We start from the raw sequence: 14,734 nt of genomic DNA, 5'->3' as shown, positions 1-14,734 counted from the left end.
CAACCAAAAACCTAATAACCGGTGCCAGTCTACTTAAATTTTATGGCAAACGTTTTCGGACACCTCACTGTGACCTTTCTCAAGCCTTCTTGTCTTCTTAAAACGATTTTCGAACAATCGAACTCTTATTTCCGTTACGCACGTGCCAACCGAATAAATTGAAAAATCGAACAACTCAAATTCAAACCGTTCAACTATCTTCCGTAAATAAAGCTTCCATCGAAAACTCTACTCTTTTGCTATTTACAAATTCCTAAACCGCTCCACCCTTCCTCTAAAAAACAATGACGCAAGCAGCTCTACGTCAATGCCATACGTTTCACTTTTTTACAAAATTCAAAAATGCTCCTCCACTCCTTCAATAAAAGATCGTCAGCCCGTTTCCTATCTTTTACTCCATCTCGTCTTTTTGCAGCAGGGCCTGCCAAGCCATCGATAACTTCACCTCATCTTTTGTGTTTATTGGCTGTGATGAATGGAAGGCCTTATAAATTTCCATTTGTTCCAACCATCGAATTTGATCAGCATGCTTAGTGGTAGCCAGTAACTTCGCTGCCTCGAAGTCTGGGGCGATTTCCGGATTGGATGCATAAATCGTTAATGAGGTGGCGGCTCTCCCATGTTCAATATCCTTCTGTTGCTCTCTCAATCTTACTTCCATCACTCTTTTTGTGGATCCAATGTAAACCAATTCCTTATTGCATCTATTATCCGTTAGTGGGATAGCGTATACCCCAGGAAGTTTGTCCCTATTTGGTCTATCCTTATCATTCCGTAGTAGTTGCAGCATAGACGGGCATCTCCTGTAAGCTATGTCGAACCGTTGTCTTTTTGCAATTTTTCTATATAAAGGTGCCAAGATCGGGTTGTACGAAAGGGGTACGATATTATTCGCTGTTCTTTGATTATTCCCATTATCCGGTGTGTCAGGACTGTCGCCATTTACATAATTTCTTTCCAGTTGCTGTAGCAACCTGCCGTACCCGTGCTCTTGTGCCACTTCCCGCAAGTAATCTAATTCCTTCCGTAATGCTTCCTGGGTGGTGCTGTGGGTGTGCGCCCTTTTAATCAGGGACCTGAACGCAACCATCTTGTACCCAAACGGGTCACAAGAATCCGCTGGTATGTAACTTGAGCTGCCTGCTGCCTTCCTGTATACTGTGGTTTGTATCCCGTCTTTTGCTATTTGAATGCCTATGTCTAGAAAGTGCACTGCTTTATTGCTATGTTGCTCCAACTCTATAGTAAGGCCGTAAGTGTTGTCATTCATTCGTTGTATGAATGAAACGACGTCCGAGTCTTTCTTTCATAATATTAAGACGTCATCCACATATCTTCTATACATAATGATGTTCTGGCTGAAGCTTGGACACAAGAGCACGGGTACGGCAGGTTGCTACAGCAACTGGAAAGAAATTATGTAAATGGCGACAGTCCTGACACACCGGATAATGGGAATAATCAAAGAACAGCGAATAATATCGTACCCCTTTCGTACAACCCGATCTTGGCACCTTTATATAGAAAAATTGCAAAAAGACAACGGTTCGACATAGCTTACAGGAGATGCCCGTCTATGCTGCAACTACTACGGAATGATAAGGATAGACCAAATAGGGACAAACTTCCTGGGGTATACGCTATCCCACTAACGGATAATAGATGCAATAAGGAATTGGTTTACATTGGATCCACAAAAAGAGCGATGGAAGTAAGATTGAGAGAGCAACAGAAGGATATTGAACATGGGAGAGCCGCCACCTCATTAACGATTTATGCATCCAATCCGGAAATCACCCCAGACTTCGAGGCCGCGAAGTTACTGGCTACCACTAAGCATGCTGATCAAATTCGATGGTTGGAACAAATGGAAATTTATAAGGCCTTCCATTCATCACAGCCAATAAACACAAAAGATGAGGTGAAGTTATCGATGGCTTGGCAGGCCCTGCTGCAAAAAGACGAGACGGAGTAAAAGATAGGAAACGGGCTGACGATCTTTTATTGAAGGAGTGGAGGAGCATTTTTGAATTTTGTAAAAAAGTGAAACGTATGGCATTGACGTAGAGCTGCTTGCGTCATTGTTTTTTAGAGGAAGGGTGGAGCGATTTAGGAATTTGTAAATAGCAAAAGAGTAGAGTTTTCGATGGAAGCTTTATTTACGGAAGATAGTTGAACGGTTTGAATTTGAGTTGTTCGATTTTTCAATTTATTTGGTTGGCACGTGCGTAACGGAAATAAGAGTTCGATTGTTCGAAAATCGTTTTAAGAAGACAAGAAGGCTTGAGAAAGGTCACAGTGAGGTGTCCGAAAACGTTTGCCATAAAATTTAAGTGGACTGCCACCAGTTATTAGGTTTTTGGTTGAAGATTTATTTGCAATCCGGTGTTTTAGTAGGAGTTTATTAGTATTTGGTTATGCCGTCTATAATTTTTATAATTGCTTATTAAAATTTTGTATTAAAAAAAAAAAACATTTTAAACCAATTTAAGGTATTCAAAATTTCACGACATGGAGAATCAAAGCGATTCAAATCATTCAAAAATTTGCCAAATCGTTATTTATTATGGCATGGATCACGTCTGACAAACTTCGCAGGTATTTTATCTCAGGGTCTACGAATTGCTCCTCCAGAAGCACCTTCTGTAAGTATTTATTATGTATAATAATTTAAATATTTAAGTAAAAAATCAAAAAAAAAATGGAATCAACTACAGTATATTTATTTATATTTACATAGACTGGTTACATGTTTGGCAAGGGCATTTATTTTGCTGACATGGTATCAAAAAGTGCAAATTACTGTTACACTAGTGTTCAAAATCCTGTTGGACTATTGTTGTTATGTGAAGTTGCTCTGGGAAATATGTAAGTAAAATTTATTTTTTGATATTATTTATATTATTAAAAATAAATTTATCATTGTCAGAAATTTAAGAAATAATACTGAAATGATTCATTCTAAGGAAAACTAACAGATACTGACAAAATTGGTAGATGTTATTTATATTGTTGGTTCCAATGAAACTCTCAGTTATTTACCATATCTGTAATAATTGCCAATGTAAATATTCTTCTTGTAAAAACACCCAACTTCTTTTGCATTTCTCAATGTTTCAACGTCCCCTGAGACTAAAAGTGAGGTGAGTAATATTTTTCGAGGATTGAAGGGGCGAGTAATATTTTTAAAATAGTTAAAATGACCCCGTTTTTTTGCAAATAATTATTCATATTAGTAATTTTATGTTTAATACATCTGAAGACAAAGGTAATGGTATCAATTATTAGGCGGTGAAAACAAAGAATGCTTGAAAAATCCAACAGCATTGCCAGCTTTTATTACTGGTGTTCAATATTGTTGAATAATCAACTATTGATATCATATTTTCCAAGATGGAAGTCAGAAAAATGAATACTAGCTAATATCATTATCAACATTTGATATTACTGATATTGGGAATTCTAAATTAAATATTAATTAATAATTTATTTATAATTATTCACAAGACTATGTCTCATTTATAAAATCACTGTGCCATCCTGTGTGTAGCTTAGAGGTATGAAAGGAGTACATTTTAGGAGTTGCAATTTGACATAGAGTATTAGATGCTCAAATCATGCATGCGTAAAAAAAACCAGACTTGTAGGTACTCATGGGACTGAGAACCGAGTCAAAATAAAATACAAAATGGCAAAACTTTCTACAAACAAGCACTAGTGCGAGATTTGCACCTTGCACTAGTGCTTGTATGTGTTGCTCGTTGGTAAGTTGGAAATACAAATATTGTGAAATTGAATTTTGACAAACAAATCTTTGAAAAAACCCATTTACCTGTCATGTATTATTCCTGACATGTCTCTGGTTGCGATGTGCTGACCTTGACCGGTTGACCTGAGATATCCCGTTTTAGCATTGGAACGTTTTTGAAAGTAGATGGTGCTAGTCATTATAATTTTATGTTAAAACTAACTTCTGAAATATAAATTTTTTTTTCTTTTTAGATTTATTTATATATATATATATATATATATATATATTCTATCATCATATATATATATTGTTTGTGCATTGTGCAAGATAAAAAAATAATTTCAGATGATACAATAGCCACAATTATTTTTTCAAAAACGGGAAATTTTTGTTAGGCATCGACAAAAATTCAACCCAGGGCGACATGCAATAGAGAGAAATTTTGAAATTGGATAGGTTAATTTCACCGAAAATGCATCGTGGATGACCTAATGGTCGTGGCCGGTGAAGTTTGAACAATCGCGTTTAAAACCAGCGATACCAAAAAAGATTGGAGAATGAGAACAAGACCTGCCTTGAGCGTCAAAGTGATCTCGCTTAGTAGTGAGTCTCCGAGACATAGTCTTGTTCCAAGTATGGCTTTGCTGTTTTACTTGTTAAATTTAACACGAGGTAGCAGCAAAACTGCCTACATCTATGTAAAATTACTTATTATTTATGAATAGTAGCAATATAATCTGGCAGATTGTTTGGCATTTATCAAAAATCAGATTATTAGATGTTTATATTTGATATTGGAAATTATTGAAATTTACAAAATTAATTAAGATAATTGAAGTAAGTCATTCAAATTATTGGGCTGCAATTTGAAAAATTGTAGACTATAAATTTCCACTATCGTCTGTCTGTCTTTCCTTAATCTCGAGAATGGAGTTAAATAGATGAAAGATGAGACCAGGTATAGAAACCTTAGGGCAGGAGGCCTCGATTAACTATATGCAAACCAGAAGTTGGGTTATTTCAATTCAAAAATTTTTTTTGAAACATGTTACTTATATGACCAGCATGACTCTGTTGTTAAAGGAAAAGTATGATGTACAGTACCAACTGAAATGCTATTCAGGTTTTCCATAGATACCTATCTTATCTGACTGTAGCACCAGGAATTTCAAATACAAAGCACAGTGATAAAAAGAAGTGGATTTGTCTGTTTTAATGAAAGAGGGAGGGGAATACAGCTGAAGATGGGATGAGCACACGGCTTTAACTGATATGATTAACCAGGAATGACATATATCGGGGTTGTGACCCGCCAGGTCAAACCTGATATATCTCGTTACAATATCAGTACGTTTTTAATACTAGATGTCGCTACGCATCACAATTTTTATATTAAAATGAACTTTAAAATATAATTTTTTTTTGTTTTTATATTTTTCAATATATTTATTTTGTTTTTATAAAATAAAAAAATAATTTTTAATGATACAGTAGCCACGATTATTATTTTAAAAAAAATCTTTCCTTAGGCTTAACATCGACAAAAATTCAACATGGTGGCACATGCAACAGAGAAAAATTTTGACATAGGATAGGTTAAGAGATAACAAATCATCCAGATACATCTACAATAAATTACAAAGTGTTATGTAGGAATCTACTTACTAATGAATGAGTAATGGTGAAAATGATATTTGTTGAAAACAACAATATAGTAATTAATAATAATAGTAAATATTAAATCTCTTCTGATGAATTTATCTATAGAATCATATATCTGGGAAATGCCCACATATGTAACGACATAGTTGTAAAACCTATATAATTAATTTACAAGCCATTGTTAGCATTTGTAAAAATAACTGCAGATATCTTTAATGATATTTTAAAGATGGACAAAGATTTGACACACATTCAGATAAGATTGCGAGAATAAGGCAAACACAACACTTGAGTGATCTGTTAAGGGAGATGTCTACTGGGAAGGCTTTCTATAGGAAATAGCCACTATTTAACTGTTATACACATAAAGAAAACCTGGGAAAATCTACACAGTCAGCCCATTGATCAGGCACAAACTTGCAACCAGTGGTAGAGTACCTACTGGAAAATTCCCGATTTTTTGGTGGTCCATTTAATAAGTGGTCATTTCTTATTTTAATCCCATCAATAGCAGGCTATGTTCAGCATCAGAAAGGCAGTAAATTTCGGGCTAGGAATATATAAGAAATATAGACCCATAGATATGGGCTTATATTATAGAACAGTTACTGAGCAAATGGCCCAATGGAAAATCCCCGACTTCACCACTAGCTATGTTCTATTTTGGACAGGATTAAATTAAACATCCCTCTCAATATAGAACATATTGGGCAGGATGTTTAATAGAATTAGAACATATTTCAGACATTCTACGATTCTGGAAGTAATACTTTTAGCGTCGCTTCCAGAATCGTACTGAAGGGTGCAGTCAGTGATGATGCCTGTCAGGTGCCAAAACCTATCTTAGATGAGACAAATATAACAATGCCTAAGTGAAATAAATAAAAATAACACATGTGAGACTGGTTTTTATTAGTATTTGGTCCAAAGACCACCATTATTTATAACTTCTTGCAGTCTGTTTGGCATACTGTTTTAGTTGTTTGCATAAACTTGTTGATCTAATATCATTTCAATGCTTGTAAACATTATTCCACATATGTTCAGGAGAAGTCATTACATTCGTTTTGCATCTAGCAGACAGTTGTGCTCACAGATTTTCGATGGGATTTAGGTCAGCTGCTTTCACTGGCCAGTCAATTACATCAAGTCTGGTCTGATGCCTTAACCAGGTTTGAGTTATGTGTGATGCATTCACTGGTGAATGGTACTGTAACTGGACCAAACAACATGTCTAAAGCAGAAACGAATTTTCTAAAATGTCTACATACTGGGCAGAATTCAGATGGCCATGAATGAGAACTACCGTATTTTACGGACTATAAGATGCACCTGAATTTTGGAGGCAATTTTGGAAGTTAATGTCGAGTATGTTTGAAAACTTGTTATCCACTGTGTGACAGTTTGCCTTTCCATTGTTTTTTGTGTGATGTTATCAAACTGTATTGACATAAGCACGTATTTTATGCAATAAATTGTGCGTATTTCTTCATATCTATGGCTATTTCTTTCAAACATCACACAAAATAGTGTGCATCGCTTTCGGACACTTTTGGGTTTACAGGCGACAATTTATCTTATCCGTGTGAACCACATGCCGTTTCTTACTAATTAATTGATGCTCTAAAACTTTCTAATTGGGAAGTTTGCTCTATCTGTTTTCGTTTTCGATTTGCACTGCCTATCTTCCAAATTTCGCCACTAGGGGCACTGCTGTCGTTTGCATTAGGTCGGGCATAGTCGCTTTACTATACCGTTACCTCACTTGCATAGCTGTAGCTCTCTCCGTTCGCAAGAATTTTCCGGTTAAAGGGACTTTCCTGTGCACCCTGTATATATCTTAGAAGGTGAGCCTAATAACCAAGTTTACAGAGCAGACAGGATTATATCTATATATATATATATATATATATATATATATATATATATCCTTTAGTTTTAACTCTTCCCTCGCCCATGTTAAATAATCATAAATATTGTGTTGACCCCCTCTCTTTCCCTAATTATGCAAGATTGTCCTCATTTATCTGTTTTCAAGGTTATTACAATAAGGAAGTAAGCTGGAACAATTATTTTATGATGTCAATTTAGTATAATATGGAGATCGGTATTTATTATGAGGGCTATTTTTTAAATAATGTCCATTTCTGAATGAGAGTGAGAATGACACACAATTGCAGCAGTGTGCATGAGCATCTGCTTTCAGCATGCTTTGCATGTGTTTAGATACCATTTGCAGCCATATCGTCTGTCTGTGTGCTGAGCTGTAGAAGTTTATAATGTTTAAGAAAATTGAGTCACCTGCCGACTGTAAGATACAATCTGTTATTTGATTTCAGCATGAGAGATCGTGGTAACTGTCTTTTGGGACAGGAAAGGGGCTTTGTTAGTGGATTTTATTCCAAGAGGCACAACAATCAATTCTGGTGCTTATTGTGTGACCTTGAGAAAACTCTGCGATGCCATACAAGACAAGCGGTGTGGCCTAATGTCTTCTGGCGGCAGATTTCTTTGAAGTTGGAATTTAAAAAATTCTTGAGTGGTATGACAAATGTTTGAACAAAAATGGAAATTATGTAGAAAAGTAGATTAAAGTATGTAGAATATGGGAAAAATATATTTTAATGATATTTACAGTATTTTTCTTCTTATCAAAAAACAGACCTTATTTAAAAAATATCTTTCATATTTTAATGATAAGGTAAGAAACAACAATAGATACTATAAATAGAAAACAGATTTATCATCAGTTATAAATAAAGAATTTTTAACTTTCATACAAATTTAATATTTTTAACAATTTCTTTTCTTTTGTAAAATGTTCAAGAAAAACTTGAAAATATATATATATATTGGTTTGACCTTCTCTTGTAAGCAGTCATAAGAATTTCTTTCCTCTTTTTCCTTCAAATCTTATGTAATACTCAAATAGCCTCTATGAAAGAAGAGATATTTTATGTGCTTTTTAATTGTAATGTGTATAATTATAATATTTCATTAAATGAACATAAATCTTTGATTTATTGGGCTGCAATTTGAAAAATTGTAGACCTATAAATTTCCACTGTCCATCTGTCTTTCCTTAATCTTGAGAATGGAATTAGATAGATGAAATCCAAGACCAGATACGGAAACCTTAGGGGCAGGAGGCTCCGATTGACTATATATGAATTTCCGGTTTGCACTGGAAGACATGTTATTTCAATTGAAAAGTTTTTCTCTGAAAGCAGTTAATACATGGTAGGTAAAAACTACAGGGTGACAATAATTAACCCGTACAAAGTTTGTAGCAATGCTGCACCTGAACTTTTTTACTGTCACCAATTTACATACTATTGTTTAATTCTCCATGATTTCCTGCCCGTGTAGATGTACTTTCGATGTAATAAGGGTTAGTTCTTTATTTTTTTAACGGTGTCGAACAAATGTTGTGCCATTTTGGAGCTATTCCGGCAAGGAAAGCATCAATGTGAAATTGTTCGTCTGCTCGGTGTTCCAAAAATGACAGTCTCAGATGCAGTTCAGCGATTCAAGAAGCTTGGCCACAATGGTGACCGTCCCGGATGTGGAAGAAAGCGCACTGTCAACACATCTAGGAACCGCAAGATCATCACAAAGCGAGTTGACTGACATGCGAAGGTCTCTGAGAAAAATTGCTCGTGAGATCAGAATCAATCGCGAATCGGTGCGGTTAATGGCGAAAAAGGAACTCGTACTCAAGCCCTACAAGTTCCAAAAGGTTCAGCTCCTCACCGATGAAAACAAGTGCGTGAGACTCCAAAGATCCCGTTAACTCAAGCGTCGGGCCGCAGGTCGACAATGGAAGTGCATTCTCTTCACAGACGAGAAGCTTTTCTCCGTACAACCATCAAAACGACAGGAACTGGTCCACGGGGGCTCCTGGACGCTCAGCTGTCATCGAACATCGCAAAATCCAATGTCAGTCATGGTTTTGGGCGGAATTTGTGCGAGTCTGTCTCTCATATCTGTGTGCTCTGACAAATTTACTGCTGATAACATCTCAGTCAGTTTGGAACAGTCCAGATAGCACAGTTCCAAAGCCAGGAATAAATTATTGGGGGCTACAGCTGAAAAAATTTTGACTGACATTTTTATCTTTTCCAGCCAGCACTAGTTAAAGCTATAATCCAAGTGTAAAAAGTGTAACAGTAGAGCTTAAGTTTGTGATGAAAGTGAAAGCATATATATGTCACAGGGATATGATAAAAGTGGGGATTTGGTCAAACATTGTGCGAGCGGCAAGACACCCCTTGTTTTCGTCGATCAAGGGGCCAAAATCAATCAAGATGTATACCACCATGACATTCTCGAGGCTGTGGTACTTCTGTGGGCTCAGCAGCATTTTGGCAGTGCGAAATGGACGTTTCAGCAGGACTCGGCACCGACACACAGGATGAAGAAGACTCAGGAGTGTGCAAGGCTCATTTTCCCGATTTCATCTCGTCTGCGGAATGGCCACCGTACTCGCCGAATCTGAAACCAGTGGACTACAGTGTGTGGTCTATTTTGGAGGCCAGGGCCTGTTCTAAGCACCATGAAAGTTTGGAGTCGCTGAAGCAATCCTTGCGCTGGGAGTGAGACAAACTGTCTCCAGAAGAGCGCGGCCCATTGCTGAGAATTTCAAAACGCGTTTGGGGCTCTGCATCAAAGCAAAAGGAGGCCACTTTGAAACTGGCTGAATATCTGATTAATACGTAAAGTATTGTCACTGTTATATGCTGTTGTTTTGCTAATTTTCATTTCTTTAATAAATTTACAATACAATAAACTTGTGCGGGTTAATTATTGTCACCCTGTATATTGTTAAAGGAAAAGTATAATGTATAGGGGCAAGATACTACTAATTTGAGGTGGAGAGCATATATTTTAAATGAAATAAATCAAAAATTGCAGCCCGGCATTGTGACGATCTCACAATAAATAATTGCTCATTTTATTGTTATTAAATTTTATCTTTTATTATTTTTATGCATTTTATTATTAATTTAAAATGCATCTTAAAATAGTTATAAAACTTTCAATGTTTCATTTAAACGTTTTTATTATTTGTCTGATGACAAATCAGATATAAAATAAAATGAAATAATCCAAATAAGACTTTTTGTAAAATATCTAATTCTGTTTTTTTAAATTGTGGAAAATGTATGCAAAAATTCCTACTTTCAGCCTTGGTTTTGTTCAGTTTCAGGTTCAAGATAGTTGATATTACTTTTTCATGTAAATAGGAAATCTTTTTGGAAGAAGCATTTATCCTTTCCCAAAACCTTGACATGTTTACATTTTAAATGTTCTTTTAGTAATTTGTTTAATACATAATAGCAGTACATTTTTTCAAATTATGAATATGTACAGAATGTTTTTGAATACAATAAGAGGCTTCTGGCTATCATAATGTTCTTATTAAATATATAAAAAAAAAAACTAAAACAGATTATTTGTAGAAGTGATAAATAATTTTAATTAAATATAAAATAAATTATGAAAAATGTTAGACATTGTATATTACATTTTCATTTGTGCTGTTTTTTCTAATTTATAGTTTATTTTATTTATATTTTGTGTTCAATATATTTTTCTGGTAGTTTTTTCAAAGTAAACATTTTTTCATTAAAATATGTATATTAAACTAAATAATTTTTGTAAATAAATTTAATTATAGTTTGAATATGATGCAGTTTAATATTTACAGCTATTATATTATTGAAATGATTTTTCAGGTATGAAAGAACCAGAGCTGATTATATAACAAAATTACCTCCTAATATGCATAGTACCAAAGGTGAATAAATTATATAGTATTAAAAGCAAAGTATTGTATAATATGTTATGAAAGTAATTTTTTTTTCTGTTTCTCAGGTTGTGGTGCTACTATTCCTGATCCAAAACAGGTAATTAAAACTGATGATGGTTTAGTCATTCCTGCAGGAAAGCCAGTCAATTCAAAAATTTCAAATGGTGACTTGTTATATAATGAGTATCCTTTTAGTCAAACTAAATTCTTTATTCTGTTTTCTTTCAGAAATGTATAATTTAATTTTTCAAATCGGGCAAGAAAAAATCTTTTGCCATTCTCATCTGGAAAAAACAAAATTAAAGTAAAAAATTAGATAAAATAGTTTTTGATTTTCTAATTAATCAGTGATAATGAAATGAGAAAATAATAAATTGATAAAGAACGCTAAAACATAATTTGGATTAAATAAATTATCATCTCAAATCTCATTTCTTGTGTAATGAGGTCTGCACATTATAATTTGGTGTAAAATATACATATCCTGTTCAGTATATGGAATTTGGAAAATAAACAATAATAAACATGAAAAAAACAACCATTATCACTTTTAATAAAAGCCTCAAATATAAATAAGTTTATATAGAAACACACTAACAGAATAATAATTAATATTTAAACATTCAAATCTACTAGTATTTACTAATTGTTATTAATATGGAAAAAATTAATTATACAATTTAATTTAAGGATAAGGTATCAATAAACTAATTTTATTGACAAACACACTCATTGACAAAAAAGTTACACACCAAGAAAGAGACATTGGAATCAAAAGAAACCTTATTAGTGCAAATGCAATGATGGTAGTAATAAGTAATACAATATCATAGCAAGGAGATTTTTCTTGGTGGAACAACAATATAATTTAAATGAATTTTTAGTATATTGTAGGACCATCTTCTTGCCTGAATGTAGTGACGTGGTCAGGCATGGAGGCATTGTATGCTATCCTCTAATACAGTGATTACCAAACTTTTTTGATCCACCACACCCTTTGTTTCATAAAGTTATACCCAATGCACCATAACCCATTTTTCCTTGTGAGAGAAAGGCTTGGAAATATTCTTGGGAAAACTTTTCTATAAACCTCACACTTTGTGTCCTTACTGTACATTGCTCTCAACATCTGGAAACCATTAAATGCAATGTTTCTTCTTGCCTGTTTAACAGGGGAAAAGGAAGGTTGTCAGTGACCCAACCTTTGCCTGATATCGCTGTTCAGTACCCTGCCTCCAGTGCCCCCTGCTGCCCACTTTGGGAATCACTGATCTAACAGATTTGGCTACAGATATTGTAACTACTGTTCCAGATCCCTTATACTTGTAGACGACCAAAGCTAGCATCCCAATTGGTCCTACAAATGCTCGATGGGCAACAAATTTGTACACTGGCAGGCCAAGGAAGTGTGATAACATAATGAAGACCTTCCTGAGAAACTCTAGCCATGTGTGCAGCTGAGCATTATCTTGCTGGAAAATGGCTATTTGCAACCATGTCACGAAAATGCAGAATTTCCTGAAAGTACTGTATACTGTCAATGTCTCTTGCACCACTAATAGGATGATCAACTGTCATATGAGATGATTCTCCAGACCAGCACACTACAGTATATTATTCAACAATAAAGGTAGGATTAAAATACTCACCAATGGTCATCTATTCCCAAACAGAACTGAGATTCATTGCTACAGATGATGCTCTGCTAGTCTGTAGCAGTCTGTGCTTATCTGTCACAACACCACTGCAAACATAGCTGAGATGATAAAGGCAATATACATAGCAGGTTGTTTTGTATGCAAATTTGCCTCTGCTAGTTGCCTGCCAATGATATGGGAAGTGTATTTTGTAGGAATTTTGCAACAGGATTTTGTAGCAGTGCTTTGACTTGTCTCTGGACAGTGAGCAAAAATGCCATTGCAACTGTTCATGCTTGTCTCATGATGAGATGATCATCTCTCTTGGTAGTTTGTCTAGGTTGTCCAGTCTGTCTCTCATATCTGTGTGCTCTGACAAATTTACTGCTGATAACATCTCAGTCAGTTTGGAACAGTCCAGATAGCATAGTTCCAAAGCCAGGAATAAATTATTGGGGGCTACAGCTGAAAAAATTTTGACTGACATTTTTATCTTTTCCAGCCAGCACTAGTTAAAGCTATAATCCAAGTGTAAAAAGTGTAACAGTAGAGCTTAAGTTTGTGATGAACGTGAAAGCATATATGTGTCACAGGGATATGATAAAAGTGGGGATTTGGTCAAATCCCTAAGGGAGATGATCAATTTACTAAAGATGTTAAAATGACAATTCTGTAGAGTCATTTCCCTAAAAAAATAAGTGATTTGATCAAATACCTGTACTATTTTAGTGAAAAGATAAAATAAACATGCAATATGTGGAAACAGTGTAAAAGAAGAAGAATATGGATCGAAAATTTTATGCTACTTATGCCAAAAAGAAAAGAAAATTATAGATCAAAGGGAACATGCCACAAAATATCTAAAAATATCAGCTGAAAAAATGAAGGTTTTTCATTGAAGAAATTTAAGTACGTGTTAGTGAATTCCAGTTTTGGTTGATGTACCTAAGGTAGATAGAAGTCCATTAGATGGAAATAATATTATGGGGATAATATTAGATTTTTAAAAAATGGTTTATACTAAATTAATACTTCAACTGGCATTATAAAAGATTGGCTTCCTAGAAACACTCTTCAAATAGCTACAACCACATTTACCGAAACCGTCCCACCGATAAAGCTGTTTGCGAGAAATTGCTGGAAAATTATCTTTATTCGGAGGTCAAGGGTTTAAGAAATGTTCCTGTGAAAAATCCAAGGTACAATGCAAAGCAAATAGATGTGCCTTTAAAAAAAATAACGTCCTCTGTAACTCCAGGTGCCACAAATCTACGTGTTTCGATGAAAATAAACTTGGCGTTATCTCTCTTTTCGTATAAGTATTAATACTTCTTACTTTGTCAATTCGATTTTTGTCATTTCATGAAACCAGTTTAGAGATTTGATCAAATCACTTCATTTAATTAGGGAAATGTAAATATCGAACCTTCATTTTAACATCTTCAGTAAATTGATCATCTCCCTTAGGAATTTGACCAAATCGCCACTTTTATCATATTCTTACAACATATATACTGCATTTGGGCAATGTGAAATAAGCTGACTGAGCTTAGCCATCTCATAGTTTGACTCTGAGATAATATACAATTCAGTGGAACAGTCATCCTGCTTCTCTCAGCTGAATGTATGGCCTTTCTCAAACTCTGTCAGATGTGTGTAATGTGATTGACTGTTGTACAGGCATGTTTGGTGTTTGAAGTCTCCAAACAACAGGTACACTGAAAATTCTGAACATAGACTCTGTGACCCTTTCTATAGGATACTGGAGTAGAGATTTTAATGCATTCTGGTGATGTTGCCTGGTGTGCAATTGGAACATACCCATAGTCATTTATGTACCTGAGACAGCTATATGTCAAATTTTGCATAACT

The 14,734-nt window shown here is 34.7% G+C and overlaps 1 protein-coding gene across 1 annotated transcript in view; it reads left to right on the top strand.

The window, feature by feature from the left end:
* Parp1 (Poly-(ADP-ribose) polymerase) overlaps positions 1-14,734 on the top strand; it is an 82,425-nt gene that overhangs the window by 63,093 nt on the left and 4,598 nt on the right. The window contains exons 21-24 of the mRNA XM_067263844.1: positions 2,493-2,645; positions 2,741-2,868; positions 11,152-11,213; positions 11,291-11,408. Coding sequence (XP_067119945.1) covers positions 2,493-2,645; positions 2,741-2,868; positions 11,152-11,213; positions 11,291-11,408 — 461 coding nt within the window. The remainder of the gene's footprint in view (positions 1-2,492; positions 2,646-2,740; positions 2,869-11,151; positions 11,214-11,290; positions 11,409-14,734) is intronic.

Source organism: Centruroides vittatus, unplaced genomic scaffold (assembly GCF_030686945.1).
Source record: "Centruroides vittatus isolate TY-2023 unplaced genomic scaffold, ASM3068694v2 contig_18, whole genome shotgun sequence".
In the NCBI taxonomy this organism is placed as follows: Eukaryota; Metazoa; Arthropoda; class Arachnida; order Scorpiones; family Buthidae; genus Centruroides; species Centruroides vittatus.
The sequence above is the reverse complement of the archived record's forward strand: the minus strand, read 5'-3'. Positions and strand labels throughout refer to the sequence as shown.